Here is a 17,348-nt window from a genome sequence, read left to right on the forward strand (position 1 = left end):
AAAATACTAGCATATAAATCATTTTAGAAAAAAATTATTATGTTTATATTGACCCAATCTATATATTTTTTTGGATTTGTCACTATATGTATGCAGTGTTCAAACTCATACCTTAAAGAATAACAATAAATCTCTCAATCACTGACAATCATCATAATTATCAAATAATTATTTTTCCAGAATAATTATACTAAAAACGTAGAATAGGGAAGAAGGGTGTCGTCCACAGAGATTCGAAAATTTTAATTATGATTTGATCTTGAACCAAGAAAAATTTTAAACAAATAATAAAAAAAGGAGTTTAAAATAATCAAGTAAACTAAATAAAATAAAATTAAAGTAACGAAAGCAATAAAATTATGAAAAGTAAATTGTAGAAAAATTAATTATGATGAGAGATAGCATTCAGTTTCGCTTTGCCTCAATCCATCTTGATCATTGAAATAAATTTTACTTTAGGTACTTGTCCGTTACAGTCTACAAGGCCAAATCCTTGTAACTTGTTCTTCTCGCTGATGAACTAATTTTTCAAAGAAAATCCTTAGAATTTAGCCCTTATTTAGATTAATGTTGCCTATCGACTTTAACGCCAATGCTGGTTTAAAACTGGAAAAACCTGTGCTTGGATTATGGTGTCTCAATGAGAATCGAATCCGATCTTGATTTCCCTTAGTGTATCGCATTTAAGTTCGTTCTTAAGGAATTGAACTTGCTACAAGCTGATTCTCCTCCCCAATTGTAAATCACAACGTTGATCAAATCAATGTGCACTCTTTGGATTGAAGATGTCGAGATGTCTGAAGAAAGGCAAATTGCCTCTCTTTTTCTGTCAAAAATCAAGAAAGAAACCTAAATGTGTAAAGTGCCTTTACAATTCTCATGAGATTATATTGCGTCGCAGCTTAACTATCAACTAACGAAAAGTTTAGTCAAGCATGGTAGAGATCATGCTTGGCGTGTAGAAAGAAAGAAGATAAAGAAATAAAATATATTTTTATGAAACTAAAAACCTAAAAGAAAAGTTATAATCAATTCTATATTGAATTCTAAACTTGTATCGTACATTTTTTAAGCTTCACCTTAATGAGTATTTAGAACTTTGAGAAAACTTAAATTAAATAAAATACCTAAAGAAAATAAAATCCTAATAAAAATCTTTAGCAAACTAAAATCCTAATTAATTAAATAATAAAATCTAAAAGTATTTCAATTTAATTACAATGTTTAATTCTTAAAGAATTTTGGTTCACCTTGTTTTTCTCCTCTGATCATGCTACTTAGATTATTTTATTGAAGTTGGCGCTCAACTTGGTCTTTGAAGTTGAGTTGGCATTGACTTCTCCATATAAATGGGATAAATTTGCTTTAATTCACAATTTAATTGTTTTTTTTGAAAAATAGTGTAACACCCTCAACCCATATCCGACCCGAATACGAGTCTGAGGTGTCACATTGACTTTTCAACCTTTGACTCTTGACAAAATTCAAAGAAAATTCAAAACTTTCAATAAAATAAAAGTTGTTTATTTACATAAATTGATCAAAATAACCAAAAATTGATCAGAGCCTATACAACTCACTCAATTAGTACATGCCAACTATATTCAGATTAACCATACACTTTTAAATCATCTATTTTCTGATATGAAACTTTGTAAGGAAAAGGCTGACCTATCTTGCTCCTCTTAGATCTTTACTCTTCTCACTTCTGTAACCTACATGTGAAACAATCACACGCTAAGTCGTTGACTTAGTGAGGCAATAAACATATAATGTAAACATTTACTAGTAATCATTTCTTACAACTCATATACTGTTATATGTAACAAATACATACATATATGCCATTATCATTCATATCTCTTATATCTTGTTCCTATGATCTTTTATGTCCATATTATATATCTGATAGACTTGTTATTATATCATCATATCAATCAATTATACTCATTCACATATACCTTAACATGTACTCACGTATACCATATAACATATATATTATATATATATATATATATATATATATATATCATGTTAGGTAAAACATATATACTATCGTAAATCAAACACACAAGCAACTATATCATCATCTTCATTCTTATCACTATCATTGATTCCTTTTATCATATAATCTTATAATTACCATTTGTACCATCATATATCACACATAACATTTCATAAGGAAACAAACATATCATCATATCCAGTTTATTAATATTATCTCTTTATTAACCCATGGTACACATGTGAGAACTGTAGATACGTGAGTCTATTGAGGTTGTGCACCACTATGCTGTCACCACAGCTCGTATAAATGTCCCGAAGGACCTATCCAGAGGTCACAAAGACCCCGGTAACTATCCAGAGGTCATAAAGAACCTCGGCAACTGTCCATAGGTCCCAAAGAACCTAGGTAAACTGTCCATATGTTCCTTAGAACATAGGTATACTGTCCATATGTCTCGAAAGACATAGGTAAAACCCTCGACTCTTGGCATGCCAACTATACCCCTAGCTCTCATATCACATAACATGGGTATTATCATTTATAACATTTCATATCACTTGTTATTTCTCTTCTGTCACATACCACATGTATGTGTAACCATATATCTCATATCATATCACATGTATCACAAGTGCATGTATTCACGTAGATCGTTTCATATGACTTATATCATTTCTCATTACATATATCACATCACATATGTTCATGGGTATATCCCATAGCATATAAAATAACATATAAACTTATATATGTATTCATGTGTATACTTTCATCTAGCCTATATATCAATGTCATATAACTTATCTCATAACTTATTTGATATTTATATATATTCTCATCTTATAACTTATATTACCTATGAGCTATTCTTATATTACCCTATATCAACCATACTTTGTTTATCTCACTTTTCATATCATTCATTTATTACATATATGTCACTTTGCTTATAACACTTCTCTGGTTTTCATATGACATGTAAATCATTGTCATCTCTTGTTCTCATATAATTCCATATAGTCACTTATCACTTATCACATAGTTTACATCCTATGATCATAGAATCATATCAATAACACATATACTCATGCACACATATAAATCATAGCAAACACATACCTCTATGAATTCATGCTTTTTACTATTGGAAAAAGACTTATCATAAGTCTTATTTTTCATTTAACATCATATACTAAATAATGTGCACTCACCTTGGCCTCACTAAGTTTCAATCCACTTTATGATTTCCTCTCTTCCGATCGAATCTTAACTTGATATACAACCTGGAGCTTGTTCGTGTTCGATATCTACATAATTATACATTGATACATATCAGTGTCCCATTGTTATAATCTAATCTATCATTTCTTAGACCAGAAGAAATGTCTATTTCAATTTCCCCTTGAAGTGCATCGATGCATTCTTTAACATGTGCATTGATGCACTACCCATGCATCGATACACAAATTACCTTCGATGTTTTCATTTTAAAGGGATGCAGCGATGCACTCCTTATGCATCGATGCACCATTTGCATTCGATGTTTCTTCTTTAAAGAGTGCATCGATGCATCGATACACATTGCCCAGAATTTGCATTTTAAGCCCGAAAATCCATTTAATTCAACTCAAATGCTTCATATTTCATCCCCTTTCATATTCCTTACTTACATATACATATTTTCCCTCATTTCTACTCAATAATCACTTCTTTAACCTTCATATCCTATTCTCCTTAAGAAATTCAAGAATCATACCCAAATTTTAATATGTTACAAATCCAATTCTAATACTTCATACATGTTAATTAGATTGATGACAAGTCAAATTCACTCTAAAACCTCATTATAGAACCCTCTTTCAAGATTTCACTTATTCCTCTCTTTTCTTTAATCCCCTCTATTCTCTTCATCTTATTGTTTCAAGATAATTTAAGCTCTTCTTATGCTTAATTATCACCTAATAATCAAAATTCAACCTTAAATTTCAGCTAATAATCAACAAATAAAGAAACTCACATTTGCCTAGCTTGAGCACGTTGGAGAAGAAGAAAGCAAATGAAGAAGAAGAGAGTTTTCATCTTTCTCTCCCCCACGTGTTAATCTCCTAATAAAGGGGAGAAAATATCTTTAATTATCAATTGACCACTTTACCCTTTACTTCATTTAATAATTACCAACAACTTTTATGATTTATTTCCAAATAAATCATTGAACTAATCAATGGTTCTACTCTAGTCACAAAATTTTGAAACTTTATAATTTGATCACTAACCCGGTATTGAGAATGTTATAAATCTCCCCTCCTTTAAAGAAAATTCGTCCTCGAATTTTCACTGAACATATCAGTAAAAACATATCTTCTAATGTTCTCGTGCTACTTCTTTTACTTAATCTTTCCTTCCTTTATTCCATTATTCCTTTATTTGTTCCAAATTGAAATCTCCTTATACATAAATCATATATTTCCTTTCATATTCATATACTCTTGTCTTATCACCTATACTCATCTCTATCTTTTCCTCCAATCTTATAACTCTATCACTTTTACTCTAATATCTAGTCAATAACATTTGTTCAATCTAGGGCACAAACCCTAGTCAACCAATCATATACATCATACCTTTCATCATTTTTTAATCCTTGTATATACTTTAATACACATGATCTTTTCATATTACTTTATATTTCTCCTTCAATCCTTACTTTCCCTTAACCATAAGTATCGTTATTCCCTTTACTATATCTCATTCATATGATCAACATATTTTTCAGCATGTAATCTTATTAGCCAACGCTAACTCTTTCTTCTAGAGTACAAACCCTTATCATATCTACACTCTTGCTTATACATCATACTATTTCTTTGTTTCAAATCCATAACTCTGATTTCATTCATTTTATAAACGTATCACTGATGCACTTATTTTTAAACTCTTCTATAATTCTAACCACATCATTTGATCTTTTAACGTTCTTATGGTGACATTTGTCCACCATACTCTAGCATTCTCTGATAATAACGAAACTTCTCAATTTAACTTATCCACTTTGAAGAAATAACAACCAACTAACATTATCTTCATATCATTTATTCAAAGGTCTGTAACAACAGAACCTTTCTCGAATTCACCCTTGAACTCAGGTGCTCTTAACTCTTTTAACTATTTCTATACATTCATTCAACATCATGAAACATTCTCTAATCTTATACAGACATTCCCTGAGGTTTTCGCTCTTCTCCATTCCTGGCCAAGGCAGGTGAATGCTATTACCTTCAGGTCTATCGCCTTGTGCTTCACTTTGGAAGCTCTCATATATTCATGTGCTCATATTATTCTTCTATCATATATCACGTGTGCATATGATCATCCAATTCATATCATATAACATATATATCTCCTAAATCATTCTCAAGTATTCACTTATCTTATATAACATAACAATTTAATTCTATTAACAAGACATCACACTCCTTACCCTATCAGATCAGAAATTTTCACTCTATGTTGGCATGTACACATTTTTAAAACTCATTTGACTTCAGTTTAAGCCTAGAATCGACTAAACCTTAGCTCTGATACCATTAAATGTAACACCCTCAACCCATATCCGACCCGAATACGAGTCTGAGGTGTCACATTGACTTTTCAACCTTTGACTCTTGACAAAATTCAAAGAAAATTCAAAACTTTCATTAAAATAAAAGTTGCTTATTTACATAAATTGACCAAAATAACCAAAAATCGATCAGAGCCTATACAACTCACTCAATTAGTACTTGCCAACTATATTCAGATTAACCATACACATTTAAATCATCTATTTTCTGATTTGAAACTTTGTAAGGAAAAGGCTGACCTGTCTTGCTCCTCTTAGCTCTTTACTCTTCTCACTTCTGTAACCTACGTGTGAAACAATCACACGCTAAGTCGTTGACTTAGTGAGGCAATAAACATATAATGTAAACATTTACTAGTAATCATTTCTTACAACTCATATACTGTTATATGTAACAAATACATACATACATATATGTCATTATCATTCATATCTCTTATATCCTGTTCCTATGATCTTTTATGTCCATATTATATATCTGATAGACTTGTTATTATATCATCATATCAATCAATTATACTCATTCACATATACCTTAACATGCATTCACGTATACCATATAACATATATATATATATATATCATGTTAGGTAAAACATATATACTATCGTAAATCAAACACACAAGCAACTATATCATCATCTTCATTCTTATCACTATCATTGATTCCTTTTATCATATAATCTTATAATTACCATTTGTACCATCATATATCACACATAACATTTATAAGGAAACAAACATATCATCATATCCAGTTTATTATTATCTCTTTATTAACCCATGGTACACATGTGAGAACTGTAGATACGTGAGTCTATTGAGGTTGTGCACCACTATGCTATCACCACAGCTCGTATAAATGTCCCGAAGGACCTATCCAGAGGTCACAAAGACCCCGGTAACTATCCAGAGGTCATAAAGAACCTCGGCAACTGTCCATAGGTCCCAAAGAACCTAGGTAAACTGTCCATATGTTCCTTAGAACATAGGTATATTGTCCATATGTCTCGAAAGACATAGGTAAAACCCTCGACTCTTGGCATGCCAACTATACCCCTATCTCTCATATCACATAACATGGGTATTATCATTTATAACATTTCATATCACTTGTTATTTCTCTTCTGTCACATACCACATGTATGTGTAACCATATATCTCATATCATATCACATGTATCACAAGTGCATGTATTCACGTAGATCGTTTCATATGACTTATATCATTTCTCATTACATATATCACATCACATATGTTCATGGGTATATCCCATAGCATATAAAATAACATATAAACTTATATATGTATTCATGTGTATACTTTCATCTAGCCTATATATCAATGTCATATAACTTATCTCATAACTTATTTGATATTCATATATATTCTCATCTTAGAACTTATATTACCTATGAGCTATTCTTATATTACCCAATATCAACCATACTTTGTTTATCTCACTTTTCATATCATTCATTTATCTCACTTTTCATATCATTCATTTATCACACATATGTCACTTTGATTATAACACTTCTCTGGTTTTCATATGACATGTAAATCATTGTCATCTCTTGTTCTCATATAATTTCATATAGTCACTTATCACTTATCACATAGTTTACATCCTTTGATCATAGAATCATATCAATAACAAATATACTCATGCACACATATAAATCATAGCAAACACATACCTCTATGAATTCATGCATTTTACTATTGGAAATAGACTTATCATAAGTCTTATTTTCCAGTTAACATCATATACTAAATAATGTGCACTCACCTTGGCCTCACTAAGTTTCAATCCACTTTATGATTTCCTCTCTTCCGATCGAATCTTAACTTGATACACAACCTGTAACTTGTTCGTGTTCGATATCTACATAATTAGACATTGATACATATCAGTGTCCCATTGTTATAATCTAATCTATCATTTCTTAGACCAGAAGAAATGTCTATTTCAATTTCCCCTTGAAGTGCATCGATGCATGCTACAGTGCATCGATGCATTCTTTAACATGTGCATCGATGCACTACCCATGCATCGATAAACAAATTACCTTCGATGTTTTCATTTTAAAGGGATGCATCGATGCACTCCTTATGCATCGATGCACCATTTGCATTCGATGTTTCTTCTTTAAAGAGTGCATCGATGCACATTCAATGTGCATCGATAAACCTTGCCCAGAATTTGCATTTTAAGCCCGAAAATCCATTTAATTCAACTCAAATGCTTCATATTTCATCCCCTTTCATATTCCTTACTTACATATACATATTTGCCATCATTTCTACTCAATAATCACTTCTTTAACCTCCATATCCTATTCTCCTTAAGAAATTCAAGAATCATACTCAAATTTTAACATGTTACAAATCCAATTCTAATACTTCATACATGTTAATTAGATTGATGACAAGTCAAATTCACTCTAAAACCTCATTAAAGAACCCTCTTTCAAGATTTCACTTATTCATCTCTTTTCTTTAATCCCCTCTATTCTCTTCATCTTATTGTTTTAAGATAATTTAAGCTCTTCTTATGCTTAATTATCACCTAATAATCAAAACTCAACCTTAAATTTCAGCTAATAATCAACAAATAAAGAAACTCACCTTTGCCTAGCTTGAGCACGTTGGAGAAGAAGAAAGCAAATGAAAGAAGAAGTTTTCATCTTCCTCTCCCCACGTGTTAATCTCCTAATAAAGGGGAGAAAATATCTTTCCTTGTCAATTGACCATTTTACCCTTTACTTCATTTAATAATTACCAACAACTTTTATGATTTATTTCCAAATAAATCATTGAACTAATCCATGGTTCTACTCTAGTCACCAAATTCTGAAACTTTACAATTTGATCACTAATCCGGTATTGAGGATGTTACAAATTGAGTCCAACGCGAAATCTAACATAAATAACCTAAATTAGCACTACAAAATTAAATAACACGATTAAATTTATAATAAATTATTAACCAAATAAAACACTCATCAATCACTGAAATCATTTGGTTTATACTAAAAAAAAACTACTTTTATTTTAACTAAGTATAAGTAAAACACATAATATTTTTAAAATGGCTATTAAAGTTTTGTTAATAAATGATACCAGTTATTTGGTAAACATTAATTTCCTTTCCCCTTTATAAGTATGCGCTCAATTAAAATAATTAATTAATAATATGGATAGATTTGTGATTGTGTAAATTAATGACATTCCATAAATTTAAAATTAAATATCTAAAATTATGCATAGAATCATGACCTGAACTAGAGGCTGATGAATCAATCAATGGCATATAATAATTAAGGTTGCAGGGATTAATTCTATTAATTAGTGAATCAATTGAGGGGAGAATTAGGTTAAGATTCAATTTTAAGTAACAAAACACGTAATATAGTTACCAGATTGGTAATGATAATGAAATAATTATAAGATCAATCCATAAAATGATTTAAGTGATAAAATGAAGTATTGTTCTTTAAAGAAGTATTTGGTTTGAGTAGTAACGTCTTGTAAAATATGTTTATTTTTAATAATTAAAAAAATTAAAAAATAAATATATAAAATATAATTATTATTACTACTTTTAAGGAATATCGGTCAATATTTTTTATTATAAAATTTGTCGATTAAAGATTTAGAAAGCATTTATAAAATCAAAGGAAATTTAAAAAGTATAATTAAAGTAGGGATGGATTTTGGCTTGTTTGAATGCGACTTAATATTATATTCTTTAAATTCAACTAAAGTCTAACTTTTTTTTTTTAATTTGAAGATAGTTTAAATTTTAATTATAAATTCAATTCAATCCCATTTGACTTAATATGCTTTTAAATTTTATGTTTTTATTAAAATAAAAGTAATTAAATAAATACTAATTCATTCAATTTAATAACATAGAATAAAAGTAAATTTCAATATAACAATATGTTTTAATACCTTATTTAAAAATATATGAAATAATAATTTAATAAAGAAATATTTTTTCAAAGTGATTTTCGAGGATTAGGTATCAAAATACACTAAAGTCGAATAACAATAAATTCAAATTAAATGCTCCAGAGACTAGCCCAAAAGAAATCTATTAAGCTATATCATTCAAATAACAAGATAAAAAAGTTGAAAATTTTCATATATTATTTTATAATAATTATTAAAATTATATATGAACTTTAAATATATAATATTATATATAAATTATTTAACGTAATTATATGTTAAAAGTTTTGATATAATTTTTTTTCAAATTACTAAATTCTTTATATAACATCAAGAAATAAATAGATGTTATAGATATATGGTTATATTTATTAGAAAGCAAATGGACGTATTTATTTCTAAATATATAAAATTAAATCAAAATCGAACTTTTAAGTATATGATTAAACTAAAATCAGAAAAGGCGACTTATAACATATGAGAAGTTCAAACACAACTATAGTTCATTAAACATCACGACAAGAATCAATAACAAAGTAATATGAAATATCGAATAATCATAATTAAAAAAAGAAAAATCACCTATAAAATTTCAAAAAGAAAATTACAAAAATTATTTAACATTTCTAAAATCCACCCAAAAGCCTCCTAAATGATCATACTAAACAAGACGCTAGCAGCTAGCACCAGTACACTGGAATAAGTCTCTGTGGCAGATGACCCGTTGGGCGGGGTACTGGTTTGACTTCCGGTCGGCGAAGTTGTAGTAGAAGGAGAAATACCTTGTGGAGGTGCCGGTGGACTTAAACCCGAACCCGTAGATGGTGCCGGTGATGAACCGGCTGGAGTTGAAGAAGATGGAGAAGGAGATGTTGACGTAGGTGGGTTTGCACTAGGACCATAAGCCACCGGGGACTGCGTCGGACCGTACTGTGGTGCATGATGAGTAGATGGCGTAGGAACATGAGCCATGGGTGAGCCTGTGGGGACCGAAGAAGGCGGACTTGGAGCAACAGGGCCACGGTGCTCGGGTGACTGAGCCGGTCCCGGATATGGCGATTTCCCTGGAGGCTTAATGGGTGGTGGATGTGTGGACGGAGTACCGTGTCTATCCGCCATGACAACGGCGATCATTTTTTGACCCTTTGAACAATGATTCTCTTTGCCACTAATGAAGTAGAAAGGACCCGAATGAGGAAACTTGAACTCCGAAGTTCCATTGCTCATTTCCATCAAAGGATGCTTTCGTTCACACTTGTAGTAACCATCTTTCTTCACCAGCAAAACAGAGTCTGATCCTTTCTCATATTTAAAAGCTGCAACAACAAAAAACACGGTAAACACAAAAATCAAGAAATAATTCAACAAAAAAAATGAATCAAAACACTAAAAAGACATCAACTTACTTAGTACATCATTGACTTGGAACCTCTGTTTACCGGCCCAGTCGTTATACTTCTGTTTAGGATGCAAAACCCAGCCTTCTTTGCCACCAACATAGAAAGTATAGCAATGAGATGAACAAACAAAGCAAGCTAATAAAACTACGAAAAGTGAAAGAAACCTCTGAAATTTCATAGTTAAAAGAGACTTGTTTTCTTCTTCTTTATTTACTGTTCCTTTAGCTCAAAAGAAAGGCAAATCTTTGTGTGAGATGAACACGACTATATATAGAGATATACACGCATGAAGCTTCAAAGAAACCTCTGGAAACCCAAAGCTTTCAATTTTTGGAAATTAACAGGTTTTTGGGATTTTAATTAAGGAAGTGAAAAATGTGTGAAATTGAGGCTATATTGTTAAAGAGTAACATCACTAACACGCAGCTGGTGTTGATTCTTCAAGTCTTTTGAGGCTAAGTTTTGGACCAGTTACGTGGCAAAATAATGGAAATCATTCGACATTTATGGAGTTTAATGTACTGGACCAAATCATGTGGTATGATTTTTATATTTTATGAACATTTTTAGTGTCAACTTTAAATTTTACTTGGTCCGTTTACAAACTATATAACGTGATTGTTTGGGGAATATAAAATTGGAAAAAAATAAGAATATATAATGAATGGAAAGAAAATTATATTAACCAAAAAAGGAAAATATTTGTTTTCATTCAGATAATTTATTTTAATATTGAATCGGTTAAAAATTATAAACCCTTCATTCAAATAAAACATTAGTTCGAGTGTAACCAATAAAAAGTTACATTTCACTATTATTCTCTTCTAAAGATCAAATTTTGTCCATTTCCTATAAAATGTAACCAGCATAAGAATACAGGTTTGACAGGATAGACCACATATTAACCCTATCCATAAGCCCTGAATAAATCAGAAAAAAAAAACATAATTAGTTGAGAAAACAATGACAATAATAATCAGATTGTGATTTCTATTAGAATTGGATAAAGAAATTGTGATTCCATAGTTTCCTCACCTCAGCATAGAATTTAAACTTGAATCCGAGGAGAATCGTAATGGGCATGCCAATAAGGTAGAATGTCCCCAAGTTAGCTAATACAATCATCTTTTGCCAACCACACCCTCTTACAACCCCTGCAACATGCTTTTTCGATTAGATGCTCGAGTATATCATATTAGATAATTTAATGATTTAATTAATATAAATCTTCCTGATTTTTGTTTAAAAAAAATTAATTTACTGCTTGTAATCTAAATCCTCCATCTCTTTTATATATGTGTAGGTGAATTGTTAGATTTTCTTTTTCAAACCTGACAAGACACCTTGAATGGCATCGATGGCTATTGAGACGAGCAGCGAGGGCGTCATCTTTGCAAATTTCTTGATTATTGAATCACTATCGCTGAAGAAACCAGCCCAGATATTGTGTCCAAAGGCTAACGTGAGAACCACTGCAAGCACAAGAAGGATCGACAGCTTCAGAGCCACTGCCATGGCATGTTTTGCCTTGTTCGGATTTCCACCTCCCAATTCATTCGACACTCTTGTGCTGTTAAAAAAACGAAAGCATAGCGATTGCAATGGGATGTTATAATTTAATCGACCGTATATATACTTATATGTTACACTTACATTCGAGTCTGAATAATATAGATCGAAATTGGTGCAAAAGAGCTAACCTTGCTGCAGCACTAAGGCCATATGTGATCATGTAGGCAATGTATTCGGTATTCACACTGCAGATTATATCAAAAGAACCAAAATCCATTATGATTGAAGCTCGGTGAAAATAGATATTTAAGAAAATATATGAATGGGAAAAAGAGAGGGAAAAGCTACCATATTGCAATCAACGAAGTTGTAATTTCTGGGTTTGGCATCAAACCAGCCAAGAACACAAGTATCTCAAAAGCCCAGCACTCTAAACTGGTAAAGGATACAAGTGTGAATATTCGATGCGAATATAGATGTGTCTAATACGGATATGTTAGGGGAAAAAGGGCATTTTAATGTAAAACTCACCAAACCATTGCTGAAGAAGGAAGGGCTAATTTGAAATATTGTTTGATGTAACGAAATGAATCAGAAGACAATCCATTCCATGTGTTCTTAAATCTGTTGGCCAAAACGACATATATAGCTAACGAAAGAAACGATATCCATATCGAAATCGATGCAGCGAGGGCAGAACCTATGAAACCAAGAACTGTCTTGTTTACCAAACCATAAACAATCCCGAAATGAATACCCAACGGAATGACAGAGAATACGATCAAGGGTACAACAATGCTCTGTGTCTGAAGAAACCTCAGAATGTTTTGCAGAAAACCATAAGCAAACAAACCAGGAATCAAATACTTAATGTAACGAGCAGCCATTCTTGATATTTCAGGGTCTTGATGAAGCAAAACAAGGATCGGCTCGGTGAAGAACCATAGAATCGATATGATGATGGAGAAAAAGAAGGATATAATACAGGATGCTTGGAGGTAAATCCCCAGCATTTTGTACATCCTTGCACCAAATCCTTGACCACAAAGGGTCTCCAACGCTCCACTTAAACCAGTCTGAAAAAAAAACATCAATGGGAATTTACAAACTTTCAGACAAGAACATGAATCAGGTTTAAGTTAAGTGGTTATACCATGAAAGCAAAACCAGTGACAGTGGCCCATGAATTGGCAAGAGTTGAAGCAGCAAGCTCGACCTCACCGAGGTGGCCAGAAAACATGACAGAAACCATAGTAATTAAGTAGTAAAAAACATTGGATAACACCATTGGCACTGCAAACAAGATTTGAGTCTTAGCCTCCCCCAAATCCATAACTCTTTTCCAGAAACACCCCATTGTTTGTGGTTGAGGGTTAGCCGATCTCTCTTCTCAGTGGATCATGTTCATCGCACAATTATAAATGCTATATCATACTAGAAAATATACTTGTTTGGTATGCTTGGCGAGATCATATTTCAATTTTTAGTATGATAACTTTATCAGTGCATATTAATTAATGTAACTTTACCATAAATGAAATAATCCAATGGCCAGATCATATTCCTCCCTTTTTTTTGCCAAAAATGGTTATATTACATTCAGTGCATAATAAATGAAATGATTCATTAGTCAAATAAGTCAAATACTGCCAGATCATACACTTTTTACTCACCTTAACGTACAGATTACACTTGAATCCAACGAGGATAGCAATTGGCATGCCAATAAAATTGAAAGTCCCTAAATTAGCCATTACTGCCAAGTTTTGCCAACCACATCACCTTGCAACTCCTGCAACATGATTTTCAGTTACACTCGTATAATAGCAGCAGTTCTTGCGATTTCGGGGTCTTGGTGAAGCAAAACAAGGATCGGCTCGGTGAAGAACAATAAACACGATATGATGATCGAGAAAAAGAAGGATATAATATAGGAAGTTTGGAGGTACATCCCCAGCATTTTGTTCAAATTTATTAATCATGCATTAGTTCGAATGACATACGTATAATTTCTGAAGGGAGTTATAATTCTAGAGAAATTAAACAGAAGGTTGAGTTCCATCATTTTTCTCTTCTGAAAGGTCAATTTTTGTCCATTTTCTATAGATTGTAATCAACATAAGAGTACATGCTTGACAGGATAGATCACATATTAGGCCGATCCACAAACCCTGAATAAATCACAAACAAAAAAAATACTTAGCATAAAAAAACTACGAAACGATAATGATAAAGAATAGAGTATTATGAAATGATGTTCTCACCTTAACATGGAGCTTAAACTTAAAGCCAAGAAGGATCGCAATTGGCATTCCAATAAAGTAGAACGTCCCCAAATTAACTAATACAGCTATGTTTTGCCAACCACTTCCCCTTGCAACCCCTGCTTTTTGGATTAGGCTCGTTAATTTCAGGCATGATCTGAGAACATGAAACCAATATGATAAATTTAATGTGTGTTTCAAACCTGATAAGACGCCCTGTATGGCATCAATAGCTATTGATATAGCAAGCAATGGGGTCATCTGTGCAAATTTCTTGATTATTAAATGGCTGTCCCTGAAGAAACCAGCCCAAATATGGTGCCCCAAAGCTAAAGTTAGAACAACTACAAGAGCCAGAAGGACCGAGAGCTTGAGCGTCACTTTCATCGCTTGCTTTGCCCGGTTTGGATTTCCAGCTCCCAATTCATTTGACACTCTTGTGCTGTGAATTATATATATAATATTACATAAGAGATATAAGTAATTTAGTATATATCTAACACATATATCTAACACTTATATATGATCGAAATTGGTGCAAAAGAACTAACCTTGCTGCAGCACTAAGGCCATATGTGATCATGTTGGCAAAGTCTCCTGTATTTACACTGTAGATGATATCAAGAGAACAAGAATCCACCATGATTGCAGCTCGGGAAGAAAATATATGATGAAAATAATGGAAGAGTAAAAGCCTACCAAACTCCAATCAATGAAGTTGTAATTTCTGAATTTGGCATCAAACCAGCTAAGAACACAAGTATCTCTAAAGCCCAGAACTCCAAACTGACAAAATATTAATATACTGTTTATATTCATGTCAAATTTTGAGAAAAAAATGAAGTCGTGAATAAGAAATTATAGGAAAAAAAACTCACCAAACCATTGCTGCAGAAGGAAGGGCTAGTTTGGAGTTCCTTATGATGTAACGAAATGATTCAAATGACAATCCTTTCCATGTGTTGTTAAATTTGTTGGCCAAAACCACATACAAAGCTAACGAAATAAACGATATCCATATCGAAATTGAAGCCGCCATGGCAGCACCTTTGAAACCAAGAACTGTCTTGATTACCAAACCATAAACAACCCCGAAATGGATACCAAATGGAATGACAGAGAAAACAACCAAAGGTATAACGATGCTCTGTGTCTGAAGAAACATCAATATGTTTTCCAGAAAACCATAAGCAAACAAACCAGGAATCAAATACTTGATGTAAACAGCAGCCATTCTCGATATTTCAGGGTCTTGATGAAGCAAAACAAGGATTGGCTCCGTGAAGAACCACAAAATGGATATAATGATGGAGAAGAAGAAAGAAATAATGCAGGAAGCTTGAAGGTAAATCCCCAGCATTTTGTACATTTTTGCACCGAAACCTTGACCACAAAGAGTCTCCAACGCTCCACTTAAACCTGTCTGAGAAAACAACAATGGGAGTTCACAAAATTTTCAGACATGAACTGAACAACATGAACCAGATTAAGGTTAAGGTTAATTACCAAGAAAGCAAAACCAATGACAGTGGCCCATGAATTGGCAAGAGTTGAAGCTGAGCAAACTCGACATCACCGAGGTGTCCGGCAAACATGACAGAAACCATAGTGATTGAGAAGTAAAAAACATTGGATAAAACCATTGGCACTGCAAACAAGATCTGAACCTTAGCCTCTGCGAAATCCATGACTTTTGTCCAACACTTTCCATTGCTTCCTTCTGAACTACAGCCATTACCAGCCTCTATGTTCATTGGAGCTGCCATTGCTGTTGTATTAAAGGAAAAACTGAGGTGGATGGTGCTCCTCACATACTATACTACGTAAAGTGTTGCACCATATTTTTATATAGTATTAAGGGTGCATTTGGTTCACGTAATGTAAGATTACCAGTGAGAATAAAAGATTACCAGAGAATATGATTACTGAGAATGTTGTATTTTGTGTTTGGTTGGTTTAGCAGGAATGTAAGATTACCGTGTTTGGTTAAAGGAATAAAAGATTATTGAATGTATATTTGACCAAATTGTCCTTATTATATATTTGTATAATATTACAAATTGTAAAATATTTATATATTTTCTTTAAAAAATTAAATTCATAATATTTATATAAATTTTTTTACAAAGTTAAAAATATAAAAAAGGTTTAATGAAAGGGTAAAATTTTTTTAACCCCTGAACTTCCTATAAAATTTTAATTATAGATTTTTTTGTAAATCTAAAATAATTTAAGGATAAATTTGTAATTCAACCTTCGTAGAATTTTTATTATTTAATGACAGAAGAAGGATATTTTTGAAAAAAAAATAAAAATTTAAGCGCATTTTAGTCCAAAACGCTGGTAATGTTACAATACCTAAGGGAATGGAGGTAATGACATTGCCGGTAATATATCCCAAAAAATCTACTATTGGTAATAAAACATTACCGGGAATGAGATTCTCGGCCAACCAAACATGGGAATGTGCGATTCCCAACACAATCCTTGAACCAAATACCCCCTAAAAGAACTAAGATAAAAAAACAATTTTAATTACGAGAATTTTTTAACTTTTATCATTTCAATTTCACTCATAAATTTTA

At 32.0% G+C, this 17,348-nt stretch overlaps 2 protein-coding genes and 1 pseudogene across 2 annotated transcripts; all 3 read right to left on the bottom strand.

The window, feature by feature from the left end:
* Positions 1-10,152: 10,152 nt before the first annotated feature.
* LOC120129090 (early nodulin-like protein 2) lies at positions 10,153-11,219 on the bottom strand. Its single transcript, XM_039146687.1, has 2 exons — positions 10,994-11,219; positions 10,153-10,903 (listed from the first exon to the last, which is right to left on the bottom strand). The coding sequence occupies exons 1-2, from the start codon at positions 11,163-11,165 to the stop codon at positions 10,236-10,238; spliced, it is 840 nt and encodes a 279-aa protein (XP_039002618.1). The 5' UTR covers positions 11,166-11,219; the 3' UTR covers positions 10,153-10,235.
* Positions 11,220-11,811: 592 nt separating this feature from the next.
* Positions 11,812-13,856, bottom strand: LOC120129217 (protein DETOXIFICATION 19-like). The gene is made up of 7 exons (XM_039146788.1): positions 13,653-13,856; positions 13,031-13,575; positions 12,848-12,934; positions 12,688-12,744; positions 12,319-12,557; positions 12,023-12,141; positions 11,812-11,907 (listed from the first exon to the last, which is right to left on the bottom strand). Exons 1-7 carry the CDS (start codon positions 13,854-13,856, stop codon positions 11,812-11,814), a joined length of 1,347 nt encoding a protein of 448 aa, XP_039002719.1.
* Positions 13,857-14,538: 682 nt separating this feature from the next.
* On the bottom strand, positions 14,539-16,543 carry LOC120129161 (annotated as a pseudogene).
* Between the last annotated feature and the right edge of the window lie 805 nt (positions 16,544-17,348).

The sequence above is a fragment of the Hibiscus syriacus genome, unplaced genomic scaffold (assembly GCF_006381635.1).
Source record: "Hibiscus syriacus cultivar Baekdansim isolate YM2019G1 unplaced genomic scaffold, ASM638163v2 tig00110483_pilon, whole genome shotgun sequence".
NCBI classification, from domain to species: Eukaryota; Viridiplantae; Streptophyta; class Magnoliopsida; order Malvales; family Malvaceae; genus Hibiscus; species Hibiscus syriacus.

Excerpts from the sequence above, each read along its gene's own strand:
- LOC120129217 (XM_039146788.1), bottom strand. The coding sequence starts at position 13,856 with ATGGGGTGTTTCTGGAAAAGAGTTATGGATTTGGGGGAGGCTAAGACT. Across the intron at positions 12,745-12,847 it reads ACTTCGTTGATTGCAATATG|TGTGAATACCGAATACATTG; the intron begins GTAGCTTTTCCC and ends TATAATCTGCAG. Across the intron at positions 12,142-12,318 it reads CATTCAAGGTGTCTTGTCAG|GGGTTGTAAGAGGGTGTGGT; the intron begins GTTTGAAAAAGA and ends AGCATGTTGCAG.
- LOC120129090 (XM_039146687.1), bottom strand. The coding sequence starts at position 11,165 with ATGAAATTTCAGAGGTTTCTTTCACTTTTCGTAGTTTTATTAGCTTGC. Across the intron at positions 10,904-10,993 it reads CCAAGTCAATGATGTACTAA|CTTTTAAATATGAGAAAGGA; the intron begins GTAAGTTGATGT and ends TTGTTGTTGCAG.